Source organism: Papaver somniferum, chromosome 9 (assembly GCF_003573695.1).
Source record: "Papaver somniferum cultivar HN1 chromosome 9, ASM357369v1, whole genome shotgun sequence".
Classification (NCBI taxonomy): Eukaryota; Viridiplantae; Streptophyta; class Magnoliopsida; order Ranunculales; family Papaveraceae; genus Papaver; species Papaver somniferum.
The window spans coordinates 15,264,136-15,283,264 of NC_039366.1; the positions used below are offsets into that span (position 1 = coordinate 15,264,136).

Below are 19,129 nucleotides of genomic sequence, written 5' to 3' on the forward strand. Positions count from 1 at the left end.
AGGTTGACTACTAAAAAGTACACAAAATTGAATCAACAATTCCTGGGTGAAATGGACAGTTAGATTTTGATACTGTTTAAATGGCCAAAAATATAAAAATAGGCAGGATATAACCAATTTCATCGTGTCTATTTTCAAATATTTTTTTTCTTATTTTTAATTTAAACAGGATGTATCCAGTTTCATACTAAATTTTTTTTTGGCCATTTCACCCAAACTATTTTTTACCCGTCCATTTGAACCGTGATTTAAAAATATTTGGACAAATGACCCATTTTCCATAAAAAGTATCGGTATAACGTCGATGAAATCAAGGAAATCGTTCAAACTTGGAAAGTAATAATTTCCTGGATTTGTGAACGATTTCAATTAATTACTATTCAGTAATTAAGATTCAAATATTTTCAAATTCATTTTTTTTCCATATATGCACTCTACAAAGATTATATAAGGCAGGCTAATAACCTGACTTACCACACCAATACCTGAGCTGTTAGCATTTGCGTTACAACCTATTTGTCAGAAAAAATTCTCAAATTCCTTCTGTCTTCTACTCCTTTCCTCTCTTTAAAAACACCAGTCAGCCTCTTGTTCTTCTCATTCTAAGTTTGTTTGTAGATCTTGTAATCACATAAGAATTTTAGTAGTCATGGGTTTAGTTGAGAGAGTTATATTCTTCATGGCTTTGGCTGTTCTCTGTGTTGCTTCTTCAACGGCTGAAGTTTACAAGGTTGGTGATGATAAGGGATGGACTACTCTTAGCCCCATTCCTGATTACCAAAAATGGTCTTCTACCAAAGACTTCAAAGTTGGTGATTCCATTGGTACGTTTTTCATTTTTTACGATCTTTTAGTTTTATGCTAATCGATAATATATCGCCGTCTTGTTGTTGTACCTGACATGATCGAGTTGTGCACGTTTAAACTCGACCAATGTTTTCGCAATATAAGATCCGTATTAATGATGGTTTTAAAGATTCATATTAATTCATCATCTTTGATGATTTTGTTCTTTCATGATTCTTAATATGAATTGCTTTAATTAATTTCTAGTTTTTGTTTGTTGTTGGTTTGGATAGTTTTCGAGTACTCACCAGAGATGCACAACGTGGTCCAAGTGAACTACACAGACTACAAGAACTGTAACGCTGCATCACCAATCAGAACCTTCACTTCCGGAAAGGACACAATTCCAATCAAGAGAAAGGGACACTTTTGGTACATTTGTGGAATTCCCGGTCACTGTGCAATGGGACAGAAAGTTGATATCAGGGTTGTTCCTCATGTAACTCAAACTCCACCTTCAACAACTTCTTCTCCTTCCGCTCCTACACCTTCATCAGGTCCTTCACCGTCTGCCAGTACTGCACCAGCTCCTTCACCAAAGAAAAGCAGTGCTGTGACTATTTCTAAGGGTCTTTTCGGAAAGTTTGGTTTCCTTGTTCTTGCAGTCGTAGCTGCTGTTGCTTACTAGGGTTTATTTTTATGATGAGGGACCTTAATTTGCTGCTTCGAATTTTTGTTTTTGTGGAACTATTGATTGATATGGATTTTGTTTTTACGGTTCAACTTTCTGTGTCTAGTATCTTCACATTGTTATGGCCTTAAACTGTGACAATTGTGTTTTCTTATTTTATTACTGTATCTGAATATCCTATATTTGTGGTTGGAATAAAAATCCATTTTATTACTGAGTTCTTGTTGTTGGAAATAAAAATCCATCTATATAAATGAAAAATAAAAGCAAAATCCGCAGCAGATAAATCAATGTTTACATTTGATAAAGCTAAATACATAGATTCACTCGATCAAATCTAACGCTTAGGGGTCCTTATAACGAAGGAACTTCTGTTTCATCCCTCTCATGGTACAATAAGCATGATGGCTCACAAAACCAAAAGCCAAGAGAATCGAAAAACCTCCAAATGATGTTTCTTTTGATTTAAAGGATTCTATACAAGACTGAATCACAGAGGAGGTCATACAGAACTGGATAAAAAATGTTCACTCTACTTCCATGTCTTCACAAACATTTAAATTTTTTCATTATGTTTACAGAGCCGGACAAGACGTAGATACCACAATTTTCCAACTCATAGGCCTATTACAACATGCTTGCACATTTTTCCAATTTTGACAACTCAAGGGGGATTTGTGCTTGGTGGCAGCCAACCCTATATTATGACAGCTGATGCTTCAAAAGAAATGTAAAAAGTAAGTAGGAGTCATTTGTGATTATATGTGTAAAAAATGCTTTTGGATTAAATATAATATTTAGTCTTCCTCACACGGAGAAGGTCCCCAGTTCGAACCTGGGCGAAGCCATATTTTTTTCATTTTTTTGAAAAAAGAAACTTTGCGGCTGTTGGGTCCCGAGTCGAAAAATAGTTATGTGTCTGCCGGGAGTCGAACCGGGTCTATTGCTTGGAGTCGAAAAATAGTTATGCGTCTGCCGGGAGTCAAACCCGGGTCTATTGCTTGGAAGGCAATTATCCTAACCGTTGGACTACAAACGCTGGTTGAGTGATGGGTAGGGGTTTTATAGTGAAAGTGTACCCAGTGTAAATTCTTATGCACTTGGGCCAGCCAACCAGTTTAAGATACTGGTCCAAACTACCAGCCAACCAGTGCAGTCGGTGGGTCACCAATCTTGGTTGTTACTTCATGTCGAACTTCTCTCACAAACCTTATGGAAGATTCGAGAAAGTATAAGACTCAATCTTCTCATAGGTTGGATAAGTAATACGAGCGGAAATGTCTCAAAAGAGACTTATCTAAAGATTCGGAAAAATCTTAAATAAGGTATGCGATCAAATCCTAGAAAAATCACCTGCAAATACTTGAGACTAACTTGAGTATCAGAGTATTTGTTTTGCAGGTACGCCCTCTGTGTGCTTGGAGAAGATAGCTTCGGAGATCATCAACTTCAATCGAGATTGTTTGAGGTGAAGATCAATTTTTTCCCAAACATCTTTGGCGCCGACTAAGGGGACCATTTTCCGATTTATCTCCGATACTTTATTAAGAACCGTTTTCTGGGTACCACCTATTTTACACGGGGGATCATGATGTTATTTTTGGGTGGTTATTAAGAAGTAATCTTAAGTCACACCTTATCTAAGTAGATATGTTTATATCAAACTTAGCCTTCTTAAGTTAATTAGTTAGAGACTAGTATTGATTTATTAAAAAGAGAGTTTTGTTAGAAAAAGAATTATCGTGAGAGAGAAGAAGAAGAAGAAAAGATGAAAAATAAGGTTGAACCCAAAAAAAAAAGATATTTTCATATGAGTACACATGAAAAGAATGATTCAGTGATGCTAACTCCTCCTCTGAATCAGAACCAACTTTACCTAATGGAGTATTTGTATAATATTCATAACGATCCGGATATGAGTTATTTGTTAGATGATGAATGCATTCTTCCTCAAACTCAAACTCAAGATCTAAATGATGGATTTTACCAGCCACAACCAGAGGATGAAGTTATGGGTACTCAGGTATGGCTCAAATTTGGTTAATGTAGATTGAATTGGCAAAAAAATTGGCTAGGTCAAAGTAGTTCGGTTACCAAACCTGGAGAACAAGTAGCCGAGCTTTTCAGTAAGTGCAGTTCAGTTCCTTGTTTCAGTAGACACAAGTAACCAAATCTCTTTTAGCTCTTTTTTTCCAGAAGACGTAGCCGAACTATTTTTGTAGAGTATACAGATAGAAGTTCGGTTTAGTCGACTGTACTACTTTGGTTAACAAACTTTTAGTATAAAATCGAAAGAACAAGTTCAGCAAGATCGCAATTTTTCCTTAGAAATCATATTTCCGAACTCTCTGTCCGTCTAGATCGACAAACTCGCTTTGAAATGTTCTGTGAGAATTAGTGATCCAGAGAAAAGCGACAAAAGGAAGAACAATAGGAAGAACAAAACTTTCTCAAAGAAAACTCTATGCCCATACAAGCTAGTATTTAATAATAACAAAAAAATTGGACGAATGGGTTCTGTACAAGGTTACGGAAGGTATCCAAACTACCCTAGATGTATGGTCAGAGTACAGTTCGGCAACCTGTCAAAAGTTACCAAGTAACCGAACCTGCAGATCGGCTTTTTGTTTTAAAGTGACAGGTTGCCGAACTTTTGGGTGGTACCCCAAACATTGATTACTGCGAATTTTTAACTTGACCCAATAATTATTAATCACTCAACCATTATTATTTAAATAAAAAAAAGTATCCTCTGGGACTATAATTTCTATAAAAGGAAAATGTCCCTTTCAAATTCTCCATCTCATTCATCTATCCCTTTCAAGTTATTCACCATCTCATTATTATCATTCATCCATCAGTTTCAAACTACAAAAATAGCTCCTCTATCCAATAACGATGAAGATATTACTATTGTTAGATCATGGAGTACGATTATGAAACAAGACTATGATAGAGAGTACTATAACTTTATTGACCACGATAATATCCAAGACATGTATCTTAACATGAACCAAACATCCGATGCTTGGTGGAACCGTATATATACGATTTTTGAGGCATTAGACGAAAATATCCATAGGAGGACGCAACGACTCGTGAAGAGTGAAAAAGAGGGGGTCTAACAACCATACCCAATATTTCGTTTAGGCAATTTGTATGGATTAACTCCAATATAATTCAAAGAGAACCAACTAGACAGTCAATAACAATCAAGGAAAATATATTCAAGAGTTATATCTATGTTTCTCAATGTAATCAACAAATCAAACAGATAGAAATCGGTGAGCCTGATTATTATGAGAAACAACTTGAACGGTACCAAATATCAATGTTCAAGTGTCAATCAATTTCAATAAACAACCAAAGGTTGGATTTGCCAATTGATTGAACTACGCACAATCTGTGATATTCCAATTATATAAACAAATATAATGCGGAAAACAAATGACACAGACACCAGAAGTTTTGTTAACGAATAAACCGCAAATGCAGAAAATTCCCCGGACCTAGTCCATATTTGAACACCACACCGTATTAAGCCGCTACAGACTCTATCCTACTACAAGTTAATTAAATTGTAGTTGAGACCTAATGTTAGAGCATTTCTCGGTCGAACTCGCATGTGTTGCTATCTCAAGCATGTTTGTCAATATTAGTGATCAAAATTATAAGGCTTGATTTCTAGCCTATATAGCTAAAGGTCTCGGACTAGGATAGAAAGTGTAGTTGAGCTCAAGACTCCATGGAAATCATCATACAAGACGAAGAACTACTCAAGGAACTGGTGGATCTTCATCGACTAAAAGGTATGTGGAGACTTGAACTTATCAATCACTCAAAAGTCTATTTACTCTATCTCCTATTCTTGAGACAAAAGTCGTTTTGGTATAGACTTTCATTAAGCACATTTGCTATTTTGAGCGAGTTTATCTCGTATATCTATTTCTCGAAATGTGTATTGGTAAGCTTTCGCTTCATCCAAATTCATCATTGCCTAGTGACGAAAGTCATGTAATGTTTCAATCACTTTGGAAATTGCTCTGACGAAAAATGGTCTGTGAAGAACGGCTATATAACGTTCTCTGAGAATGTTTCAAATGATTGAAATGAGTGTTTAGATTACATAACCATTGGTAGGATATAAGCATTGTTGTGGAAACACATATATGTATAAGTCCTTATTCCTTGAACCAAAGTGTGCGAACTTTGTTGATCAAGAGAAATGGAAGTGGCGTGAGCCAAGTCCGCGAACTGGCGGAAGTTCTCGACCCGAGAATTTCTGCTGGAGTTTGTGTACTCCTTCCATGAGCTTAAGTCCGCGAACCCACTCCGCGAACTTGAGTGGTTATATCTAAAACCGGTTGTTCTAGAACTCATGTTTAAATAAACTAATGAATGCTTATGCAAACCGTGGCTATAAAGTTCATGAACCGATTCGAGTGAATCAAACCGTTTTTGCTTCGATTGTGTCTTGTGTAGTTACATAAGATTTCCTTGCAATTGAACAACTCTCTAACTAGTTCATTTGAGTCATTTGAACTAGTTATAGTGAATAAGAATATGGTTGATATGAAAGTGATCATATGGCTAACCATTGGTTAACTATTGTTGAACCAACAAATGTTATTGTTTGGGTACGGTTCATAAACCCAAAATTGCACATTTCATTTGTGTGCAACAAGCTAAGTTTTCGATCCAACGGTTGAGAAATATTATCTTGAATCTAATCAGGTTTTCATCTAACAGTGAATATTGAATGCTTTGTTACCAAGCTAACATTGATTGTGAACCCTGATTTGAAAGATTATATAAGGGAGAACTCTAGCAACTGGGAAACCTAATCCCCGCACCTTACGTGTGATACTAGTTGCATAAGCTATAGTCGATTCTCCTATAACCTTTGGTTTCTTTTTCTACACCAGGTTAACGACTTAAAGACTTCATTGATATTGTGAAGCCAGACCGATACTACTTTTATCGTAGTTGTGCGATCTGATCTTGTTGTTTCTATCGTTACGAGTACAATTGAAATAATTGGCTTGAGATTTATATCTCCGATATGAAAGATAGAAAAGAAGTCATAAACATCTTCGTCTCATCGTTTGTGATTCCGAAATGTCTTTTTTCACTGCGTCGATTAAGATTATTGTGAGGTGATCAATTATACTAGGTTGTTCTTCGGGAAATAAGTCCAGGTTATTGATTGGTTCATGTTCACCTTAATTTATCAAAAGACAGAACGAAACTCGTAGGTATATTCGTGGGAGACAGATTTATCTATTAATGTAGACTTTTCTGTGTGATACAAATTTGTTTACTAAAGTCTTCGACTTTGGGTCGTAGCAACTCTTTGTTGTGGTTGAGATCATCTAAGGGAATCAAGTACGTAGTATCCTGCTGGGATCAGAGGCGTAGGAGCATACCTGTACCTTAGATCAGTGTGATATTGATTGGGGTTCAACTACAGTCCAGACCGAAGTTAGTTTCGAGTAGGCTAGAGTCTGTAGCGGCTTAATACATTGTGTGTTCAATCTGGACTAGGTCCCGGGGTTTTTCTACATTTGCGGTTTCCTCGTTAACAAAATTCTGGTGTCTGTGTTATTTCTATTATGCATTATATTTGTTTATATAATTGAAATATCACAGGTTGTGCGTTGTTCAATCAATTAGAATATCTGATCTTTTGGTTGTTGACTTAAATTGATTGACACTTGGATATTGGTATTTGGTACTACCCAAGTTATTTCTCTTTGATAAAGACTTGCACATTTCTATTTGCTTGAGTAAAGATCAAATCGAGAGATTGAGATATAAACTCTTTGATATACTTTTCTCTAGATTGAGTGTGAATGTCTAGTTGATTCTCTAGAAAGTATATTGGAGTTTGTCCATACAGATTGCTAATCGAATTGTTGGGTGTGGTTGTTGTACCCCCGCTTTTTCAATAGAGCAGGCAAACACGTTCAAGACCTTATAAGTTCGTGTTTATAGCGATCTGACTCTATGGACAAAGGTGCTATCTCTATTAATGTACCACCAGTCTTCGATGGCTCTAATTACTTATGGCGGAAAATTGTTATGCGAGCTTTTCTTCAAGTACGTGATTTCAATCATGGGTATATGTTGTTAATGGCTATGATCCTCCCGTTGTGGCAGTCGGTAATGTAAATGTCCACAAGAATATTGGTGAATACACCCCTGCTGAGATACTTGCTGCAAATAAAAACTCCGAAGGTTTGAATGCGATCATACATGCCATTACCCCAAATCTTTAGCACCATGTGACAAATTGCACTAAGTCGCAAGAAGCTTGGGATATATTAGAAACCGTTTTTTGAAGGTAATACCAGTGAAAAGGAAGCTAGTCTTCAAAACCTTAATTCCGTTTGGGAAATTACCTTCGTATGGCAGATAAAGAAACATTTGATGAGTTTAATCACAAAGTGTCTGAAATTGTTAATGCATCTTTTGCATTGGGTAAGACTATTCCTGAAAAGGACATTGTGATGAAAATTCTCAGATCGCTGCCACCAAGATACTATTCTAAGAAGCATGCCATCGTTGAGGGAAATAACTTTGATAATTTCTTCAGAAATACGCTGGTTGGAAAGCTTAAGATCTTTGATCATGAAAATTCATCCAAATCTAAGGATGTTGCGTTCAAAGCACTAAAGGATACTAAATTACTTGGTAAGAGTAAAAAAGTGTATATCTCTGAAGATGATCACTCTGAGATAGATTCATCAGATGAAGATCTTGAAAAATCAGTCTTGATGATCACAAGATAGTTTAGGGATCTTCTGCTGAAGAGAAGTAAACGTTTTCCAGAGATAAGCCTAAGGCATCAGTCAAACCTCATAATCGTGTTCCTCCTAAAAATAGGGATACTGATGAAACTGATGATGAGGATATGCCTCAGTGCTTTAAGTTTAAAGGATTTGGTCATTTTGCAAACGAGTGCCCAAATCGTAGAAAATACACTGGGAACAAAGGTCTTGCTGCAACTCTTGATGAAATGTCTGACAACTATGAATCTAATGAAGACGAGAAATCAAGTGTTGCACTTCTTGGTGAAAATATTAATTTTGATAATTGCAGCAATACATATATCAATCTTGATATTCTTTCAGAAAATAATTCAACTAATCTGGAAATAAAGTTGATCCATTCTTTGGAAACTCTGTTAATGTTTCAGGTTCCATTATGTGCCTAGATACGTGCACATCTCAAAAGCCTGACTTCTATCCTCGATTGACGTGTTCGTACTGTTTTCAAAGGGGTCATGAACTTTCAAGGTGTTACAAGTACAAATACTAACTGAGGCACGTCAACAAACTTCAACGAAGAGCAAATCATTTAGCAAGGAAGCTTAAACTTTCTCAGAAGACCGCTGAGGTATGTAGGATCTTATCTTCTAAGTTAGTTTCCATGGATAAACCAAGACCATTAGAGAAGAAAGTATGGTCAAGTCGGTTTGATAGACAAAAGTCTGAGGATTCCTCTCAAGAGGAAAATAGTGGACAAATTGTTGTTCACCGCGACGCAATTTAATTTTATTAATTAAAATCTTGTCTCATGTGCCTGATCAAAAGATACAATGATTTTGTACCTCACGGGCTTTAGGAAAAGTTTTTTTTTTCTCTTCTTTTTATTTTTTTTTCTATCAAACAAAAAGAGAGGATTAGATCGTCAATTCTACTCTTTATAGGGTTGAGAGTTGGACGTGTACGAACCTGTTAAAGGTTTCGAAACCCTACATTCCTTTTCCTTCCTTGAAACTCCTTTTTATCTCAAGACTACTTGTTGAGATTGCGATTTCCTCTCACAAACCCATACAACTACGGAAGCTCCAAGTGCCCTGTCTTCTGATCGAAAGGATGTTAATATGATTGTTAAGCCATCAATCATGAAGGAAATAGAAAAATCTCCGTTAGCTCCATCATTGAAAAGAAAAAGAAGGAATGTGAGGAAGCCAAGAGCCGTTCCTTCAAACTCTCAGAAGTTTTCTGATGTTCTTGAGGTGTTGAAAGTGATGCGAAAGGAGATTCAAAAAATAAAGGCTTTTGTGTATAAGACTCATGAGATTCAGAAGGCTCTGGTTCGACATCATTAGCTAAGAAAGTTTATTGGTATAAACTCCTACCTTAATGAACCTTATGTCCCAATGGTTGTTGACGACAAGGAGTTCGGGGACGATAAAAAATTCTTCAAAAGTCTTAATATCTAGTAAATCTTATATTATTCTTGTTTTTGTTAGAAGAATAACTTGAGTTTGGAATAGCCATTATTGTGATTACACATAACTATGTCCAACGTTTTCATCTTCATGTTTTAGATTTATTGGTTTAAATTCTAAACTTGTTTGGAAGATGATTCTTGAAGTATTAATCTTTATGGTTTTATATATTGCAATTGTTTATGGGATATGTGTGTTTTTGTCCGTGAACTATGATTGTCTCATATCTTGTCAAAAGTAAAGTCTTTCGTAAGTCGATATTCTCATATTGATAAAGGAATGAATGGACTTTTGACAAATACAAAAGTTAAGCCTATATTGTCAATTATTGATGGAAGATAGGTTAAAATCTTTTATTCCCAAGGATCATGTATATTGTTTGTCATTGTGAAAATTGTGATGGAAAATAGAATGAATCCTTGTGTATTCCGTAGTAATTGATCTTCCATGATCCATATTTTATGTATTACTGTGAGACTCCGTAATGTGTCTTATGTTGAGCATTATAACAACCAAGTTGATTATTTTTGTGATTAGCTTTGTTGTTCCGTAGGGTACTTTATGTCGAGTATTTTTGAACTAAATTAATCATCTTGTTTGGTTATTTAGTTATTACTCCATAAGTTTTCTTATGTTTGAGCGTTCTTGACTGGGTTGATTATTTCATAATTAACTTAGTCATTGCTCGATAGATTCTCTTTTGCGAGTATGACCAATTAAATTGATTACTTTTTGTGATTAGTTTGGTTGTGTATTTCGATTGAATTAATCATGGGTTCTCTTGTGGTTGATTGAATATTTTGGATTCAAATTCATACTTGTATGTGATTTGTTATGTCCAAAGAAATCCTTCTTTTCTTTCGAAATTAAGGTTGTTCTTGTTGTTCTTTCGGAAATGACATATTATAGGGGAGAGTTCTTTTTGAACTTGTGCTTAATTGCCATATCTTTGTGGGGAGTGCGGCTGTGGAATATTATAGAGGTTATCTTGTATCTTTAAACTCCTTGATGAATGCATTTAGCTTTGCCTTTATGATTGCATCTAAATAAGATGATGTGTGTTTCTTTCTTTTGATCATGAAATGTCTCTTTCGGAAATTTCATTAGGATCCCGTTCTTGTACCTTTGCCAATTTTATTGACAAAAAGGGGGAGAATTAATATGTAGTTCACACTACAAATACATATGATTTTCGGATCATTATGTAAGGGGGAGTGGTTTCCATGTGAGATGGAGTATTGACTAAGGGGGAGTGATACATATCACCATAGTATGACACTGTATAACAATGATTGAGAACTATTGTTTTCTTGTTATTATAGCTAAGGATTTTCAACAACGATGATGCTAAACTTACAACCTTTGGGATCATTGGAGTACTTGGAAGTGACGAAGATTTCGATTAATGTTGAAGATTAGGCATGTGGAATAGGAGATACAAAAGTTAATTTATTTATTTTTTGTATTCCATATGTATTAATAGTTTTGTCACTAAAATTGAAAAAGGGGGAGATTGTTAGAGCATTGCTCGGTCGAACTCGCATGCGTTGCTATCTCAAACATGTTTGTCAATATTAGTGATCAAAACTATAATTCTTGATTTATAGCTTATATAACTAAAGGTCTCAGACTAGGATAGAAAGTGTAGTTGAGCTCAAGACTCCATGGCAATCATCATACAAGATGAATGACTACTTAAGGAACTGGTGGATCTTCATCGAGTAAAAGGTATGTGGAGACTTGAACTTGTCTATCACTCAAAAGTCTATTTACTCTATCTCCTATTCTTGAGACAAAAGTCGTTTTGGTATAGACTTTCATTATGCACATTTGCTATTTCGAGCCAAGTGTATCTCGTATATCTATTTCTCGAAATGTGTGTTGGTATGCTTCAGCCAAAATCATCTTTGTCTAGTGACGAAAGTCATGTAATGTTTCAATCACTTTGGAAATTGCTCTGACGAAAAATGGTCTGTGAGTAACAGCTATATAACGTTATCTGAGAATGTTTCAAATGATTCAAATGAGAGTTTAGATTATATAACCATTGGTAGGATATAAGCATTGTTGTGGAAACACATATATGTATAAGTCCTTATTCCTTGAACCAAAGTTTGTGAACTTTGTAGATCAAGAGAAATGGAAGTGGCGTGAGCCGATTTCGCAAACTCAGTCTACGAACGGGCGGAAGTTCTCAACCCAAGAATTTCTGCTGGAGTTTGTGTACTCCTTCCATGAGCTTAAGTCCGGGAACCCAGACTGCGAAATTGAGTGGTTATATCTAAAATCGGTTGTTCTTGAACTCATGTTTAAATAAACTAAGGAACGTTTTGCAAACCGTGGCTATAAAGTTTATGAACCGATTCGAGTGAATCAAACCGTTTTTGCTTCGATTGTGTCTTGTGTAGTTACGTAAGATTTCCTTACAATTGAACAACTCTCTAACTAGTTCATTTGAGTCATTTGAACTAGTTATGGTGAAGAAGAATATGGTTGATATGAAAGTTATCATATGGCTAACCATTGGTTAACTATTGTTGAACCAACAAATGTTAATGGTTGGGTACGGTTCATAAACCCAAAATTGGACATTTCATTTGTGTGTAACAAGATAAGTTTTCGATCCAACGGTTGAGAAATATTAACTTGAATCTAAAGGTTTTCATCTAACGGTGAATATTGAATGCTTTGTTACCAAGCTAACATTGATCGCGAACCCTGATTTGAAAGACTATATAAGGAAGAACTCTATCAACTGGGAAACTTAATTCCCACACCTTGCGTGTGATACTAGTTGTGTAAGCTAGAGTAGATTCTCCTTTGACCTTTGGTTTCTTCTTCTAAACCAGGTTAACGACTTAAAGACTTTATTGGGATTGTGAAACCAGACCGATACTGTGACGGACTAGAAAATTTCCCTTCTAATGGGTTGGATTTCAACCCGAATAGCATGGCAAAATTCCCAGTAAGTCACTCAGAAAAAAAACTAAATAAATTTATACATTCATTTCCATAATCCATTAATAATAAGTATCAAGGGCCGACAAGAAAAATAAATAAGTAAATTTAAATGTAAGTAGCTACGACTAAAGAGAATCAAAGTGGTTAATATACTTTTTTTTAAAGCAGCATTTTATAAAGAAATAACTGAACAAGAACAAGGTCTTGAGACGTACGTTAAAATTTTGACGAAACCATTTAATCCAATAATGGCTAAAGTTCATATAGTTGAAAATGAGCGAAAGATAAGAAGAGCTAATAAAATCAATCTCACCGGGCTAGTGGGAAGGATAAAAGAAGTTTTCAAGCACTTGTCAAAAGCAAAGACACCACCAGCATATTTAAAATTTGATCAACATATATAATGCCTTTGTGAACAGTTGAGAACTAAAACATACGATAGTTAAATCTAAACAGACTAATAAATGTACATAAGAAGATTTTCTATACAATAGAGGAAAATATACATGTGCTTGTACTGTATTCAAGATGACAGTGAAGGAATTTCCTAAACAGTGCACATATCCAAAATATGAAATACATCTTGGAAAAATGAGTTTGTTGACAGTCTTGTACACAACAAAATATAATCAAGAGCATTGGTCAAGCAAAAAAATTAAACCACCCAGACAACCCCGTGATATACACATTCGACAAACAAAATTACCAACTTTCGCTTAAGCTCCTAGCCGTAAGCTCTTCCTATGTAACTGCCTTAACCACTCTTCAAACAAGTACTTTTTGTAATCGACTCTATTGCTTCTTCAATAAAAGCTGGTTCTTCGATTAAGTTTTGAATGACTTTCTAGTCAGATCCTTCCTGCGTTTCCAGTAGGGGATAGCAAAGTACGTAATGTCGGTAAAGTATAAACGCAAGGACAAGAGCAGCAATTATCACCATTTAGAAAATGTAAATCCTTAAACAAATCAATTGTTAACCAAGATTTGGAGCTGTAAACGAAGAATAAATCACTCTACTATTCCTTTGGCAAATGCCATTGTCAGGGTAGTCCGATACCAGCCACCGTTATCAAACAAACGGTCTTCCGGGTTGCCATCCGTAGATGGGGTGCCAATTAAGGCCTGGCGGTCCTATAGTAGAGTCCACTAGTTTCCAAATCATATCAATATTCGCCAAGGAAACATCCACAATACCAAGTTACGAAAACCTTAAAAAAATCCATAACTAAAAGCTTGCAGAAATATAAGCAATATCAATGAAATATACATTCACAAGTACATTCCGGAATAGAAAGAAAGCTGCGGAAACCAAAAGCTTACCCTGAACTCATATCTCATTTATGCAGGCTATAAGCAGCAACGGAAATCGAACATGAAATTCATGCATATTACTAATAAGAAATGAATTCTAGGAAAGACAAGGATATGCAACAAATATATTTCCCAACAGCACCAGAGAAAAAAAACAAGTAAGCTAATGATAGCAAAATAAGTGAACTACGCGAATAACTAATTGAAACACAACAACTTCATGAAGTAACCAGTAAACTAACATTGGAATTAATCCAACAAGTTGATTTCTACAACATGGTAGTTCAAAGTAAATTATTTTAAGACCACAAGCACGATGACAAATAATGACAACCAAGTATAAAAAATGGGGACTTTTCATTTGTAAAACAAAGTTTATTGGCCTTTTCAAATCAAATATAAAATTTTGTATTCATTTGGCAAAAGAGATTATGAACAGACCAAAGAATGTATCACTGGGTTTAAAGGAAATTTGGTTAAGATGGGAAATCAGGTGGCATTGCATGTTTTTAAAGACATAGCTCATTAAGTCATTTTCTCAAACAGGTGTTGGGCATCTTTGAAACTCAATCAAAACAGGCAATTGAATGGATGTAAAATCATTCTTATTTTTATTTATTTTCATATAAAATCATTCACGAACTCTGGAAATTGAATGCAGTTCAATACACAAAGATTTTCAAACAAAAACACTAGGAAAAAGTAAGCTTTTAAACCAAGTGTGTTGCATGTGTAACATCATCAAAGGCATGGACAGTTTGAAATAAATTCATGAATAAAACAGGTTAATTCAAATTTTAACACACATTACAAATACCCAATTTTTTTTTTTTTTTTTTGATTTACCTAAACCATTACAATCATGGAAACCGAGCGGGTGATGGTAGAAGAACAATAGCCGAAAAGAAATCCAATTCAAATGATAATTGAACCTTAATAGGAAACATACAAAATTGATAATTCTTCATTCAAATACATGGGTTTATGATCGAAATGGAATATTAAAAACGCACTGCAATAACAATAGAAATATCACAAACCAATCGAATCATTAAAAGATTAATGCGACTGAAAACCCATAGTTCAAACGGAAGAAAAACCATGAAGTGAAAGGAATCGGAAGAAAACCCCTACCTGTCCGCAATGCAATCTCTCGCCAAATCTAGAACGTGGGTTGAGCTCGAGTTTGCACTTAAAACCAAAAAACCCTTCTCTTGCTCGGGATTGTCTTGAAAATCAGTAAAATGAGGGCAAGAAAATAGAGGATTAACAAGGTAAAAGAAGAAATAGACTTGTTTTCAGGAGTTCGTTTTGAGAAGAAAATATAAGACAAACATTTCCCTTGCCTGCTGCTCATGTCCAATACGTGGCATTCATGCGTCAATTTCATAACACCTACTAATTGGGCACATAAGTTTTCACTAAGGGATAACCATTTGTTAAAAAAACTAAACTTGGTTTAGGGCACTCTCCACTGTTATAAGCATCTGATGCTAGGCTCTCACATGTTCACTACACAGTTCTAGCTAAATGGGTTAGGCCCGACTCAAAGCCTAAGATAAATTTTAGCGTCGTTACAGATATTACTTTTATCGTAGTTGTGTGATCTGATCTTGTCGTTTCTATCTTTACGAGTACAATTGAAATAATTGGCTTGAGATTTATATCTTCGATAGGCAAGATAGAAAAGAAGTCACAAACATCTTTGTCTCATCGTTTGTGATTTTGCAATATCTTTTTTCGCTGCGTCGATTAAGATTATTTTGAGGTGATCAATAATACTAGGCTGTTCTTCGGGAATACAAGTTCGGGTTATTGATTGGTTCATGTTCACCTTGATTTATCAAAAGATGGAACAAAACTCGTAGGTATATTCGTGGGAGGCGGATTTATCTATTATTGTAGACTTTTCTGTGTGATACAGATTTGTTTATTAAAGTCTTCGACTGTAGCAACTCTTAGTTGTGGGTGAGATCAGCTAAGGGAATCAAGTACGTAGCATCGTGCTGGGATCAGAGGCGTAGGCGCATAAATATACCTTGGATCAGTGTGATTGGGGTTCAACTATAGTCCAGACCGAAGTTAGTTTGGAGTAGGCTAGCGTCTGTAGCGGCTTAATACAGTGTGTGTTCAATCTGGACTAGGTCCCGGGGTTTTTCTGCATTTGCGGTTTCCTTGTTAACAAAATTCTGGTGTCTGTGTTATTTCTATTCTGCATTATATTTGTTTATATAATTGAAATATCACAGGTTGTGCGTTGTTCAATCAATTAGAATATCCGATCTTTTGGTTGTTGATTTAAATTGAATGGTACTTGGATATTGGTATTTGGTACCATCCAAGTTATCTCTCTTTGATAAAGACTCGCAGATTTCTATTTGCTTGAGTAAAGATCAAATCGAGAGATTGAGATATAAACTCTTTGATATAATTTTCTCTAGATTGAGTCTGACTGTCTAGTTGATTCTCTAGAAAGTATATTGGAGTTTGTCCATACAGATTGCTAATCGAATTGTTGTATATGGTTGTTGTACCCCCGCTTTTTCACCTAACCAATCTCTAACTGATTAAGGTACAGTCTTGTTCCTTAGAGCAAGTCTTATGGTGGAATCCATCCATCTTCCATCTTCCACGCCACCTCAGCACTTGGAACTGTGGATGGAAGCGCAAGTGTAATGGTGGAATAGTAGAAATGTTATTCTTAATAGCGCTAAAAAAACGCTATTCTTAATGGAGCTTAGCTCCATTAAGAATAACGTTTTTTCTCAGCCGTTAGATTCTCAATAACTGATAAAAAAACGTTATTCTTAATGGAGCTAAGCTCTGTTCTTATTAGCGTTTTTTGCCTTTTAGCGCGCTATTCTTAATAGCGTTTTACGCTATTCTTATTAGCGTTTTCCATGGATTCCACGGATTCCACCAAATCATGGAACCCTGCTTGGATATTCTGTGGAAGACCCCAACTTGGAAGCCATTAGACTTGACATTTCATGGATTTTCCACACTTGGAATAGGTTGGATTCCACCATAAGACTTGCTCTTACGCCTCTGAGTCCCAGCAGGACTATACGCACTTGATTCCCTTAGTTGGTCTCACCCACAACTAAGAGTTGCTACGACCAAAATTCAAAGACTTGATAAACAGATCGGTCTCCCACAAAAAAAATTATTTGAATATATAAATCTGTCTCCCACAGAAATACCTACGAAGTTTTGTTCCGTATTTTGATAAATCAAGGTGAACATGAACCAATTGATAATCCAGTCTTATATTCCCGAAGAAAAGCATAGAAATATCAATCACCTCTCAAGAACTTAACTATATGGTAGTAGAGAAAGTTATTGTGGAGTCACAAAGAATGATACGAAGAGCTTTGTGATTACTTTTTATATCTTACCCATTGGAGATAAATCTCGAGCAAATCTTAGAGAAGATAGTACTCTATACGATAGAAAAAAGTATGATCAGAACACGCAACTACAGAGAAAATAGTTGAGCCTGGCTTCAGAATCCCAATGAAGTCTTTAAGTCGTTAATCTATAATGGTTTTAGGAAAAACCTAAGTTAAAGGAGAATCGACTCTAGTCGCAACTAGTATCATACAAGAGGTGTGGGGATTAGGTTTCCCAGTTGCTAGAGTTCTCCCTTATATAGTCTTCAAATCAGGGTTTGATAAATTTGGAACAAAGCAATAAATATTTACCGTTAGATGAAACCTGATTCAAGATTCAAGCTAATATCTTTCAACCGTTAGATGGTCTTAGCTTGTTACAGAAAAAATTAAATATACCTTCATTTAGATATGGGTAACCATACCTAAACGTGTATCTTGAGTTGTCTCAATAATAGTTACCGAAGTTATCCATATGAATACTTTTGTATTAACCATGTTCATCTTAACACTTCTAAATCAATTGATAATCAAATGAATTTAATTGTGTTACTCATAGAGTTGTTCAATTTTTTATATTCTCATAGAAGTATACAAGACACAAATAAAACAAAATAGGATTGATTCAAAAGAATCAGTTTATGAGCATTTTAGCCACGGTTTGCAAAGATTGCATTCCTAGTATATAAATGTATTTGGCCATGAATATGAAATCATACTTAACCGATTTTAGAACTTGCATCAATTAAGTTTGCAAACGGGTACGCAAACTTAAGTTCCAGACATTGGTCACAAGCCGACAGTTTGCAAACAGGTACGAAAATGTTAGCTCTGGACTGAAATCAGTTGAAACTGTTTGCGAACGAGTATGCAAACTTGGTTCCCGGACTTCAACAGTCAAAACAGTTCATACACTAAGTGCACAAACCGTAATGTATCAAGACGTGGGTTTTAGCTCTTAAATCTCATTTCAATTATTGAAATATTCTTAGAAGACGACAATAGCTGTCTCACACAAACTATTAGTTTTTAAGCAATTTTCAAGTGATCGAATGATCAATACGATCGCACAAATCATGTAAGATGTTACCAGGTGATTTTCACATGATCATCTTTTTACTTTCGTCAACAACAATGATGAACGTAGTTAAAGCAAAAAGCTTTCCAACACATATTTCGAAAAAGATATAAGCGAGTTAAACCCAGCTCGAAATATGAAATGTGTATCATATAAATTCTATATAGCTAGACGACTTTGTCTCAATAGGAGATAGAATAAAATATACTTTTGTCTCAATGAAATGTGTATCATATAAATTCTATATAGCTCGAAATATGAAATGTGTATCACATACCTTTTGTTGATGAAGTTCCACAAGATCCCTTTAGTAGTTCTTCGCCTTCAATCGATGAGCGCCGTGAAGTCTAAAGATGAACTGCACATTCTATCCTAATCCTTGACATAGCTATAAGTAGACTAGAAATCAAGACTTATAGTTTTGACAACTAAACTTGACAAAAAACCTTGAGATAGCAATGGTTGTGAGTTCGACCGAGCAGTGCTCTAACAAAGAGTAAATTCGAGGAGGTATTTATAAGAATGCGTATCCGTGAAAGATGAAATTAAAGCTATAGTTGATCGTTATCCCGGTGCAAGGGGTCCCAAAAGAGTATGTATGTCAATCAATAGTTTTTTTTTTTTTTTGAATGTTGCTAACTTTTAATTGATTCATTTTTCTAGCGTTATGC

The 19,129-nt window shown here is 35.3% G+C and overlaps 1 protein-coding gene and 1 non-coding gene across 2 annotated transcripts; one reads left to right on the forward strand and one right to left on the reverse strand.

Annotated features, from left to right (window-relative positions):
• Positions 1 to 471: 471 nt before the first annotated feature.
• LOC113314395 (mavicyanin-like) lies at positions 472 to 1,694 on the forward strand. The gene is made up of 2 exons (XM_026563193.1): positions 472 to 824; positions 1,080 to 1,694. Exons 1-2 carry the CDS (start codon positions 650 to 652, stop codon positions 1,472 to 1,474), a joined length of 570 nt encoding a protein of 189 aa, XP_026418978.1. The 5' UTR covers positions 472 to 649; the 3' UTR covers positions 1,475 to 1,694.
• Positions 1,695 to 2,444: 750 nt separating this feature from the next.
• TRNAG-UCC lies at positions 2,445 to 2,516 on the reverse strand. The gene has a single exon. It is a non-coding gene; the product is annotated as a tRNA-Gly (tRNA).
• Positions 2,517 to 19,129: the final 16,613 nt, after the last annotated feature.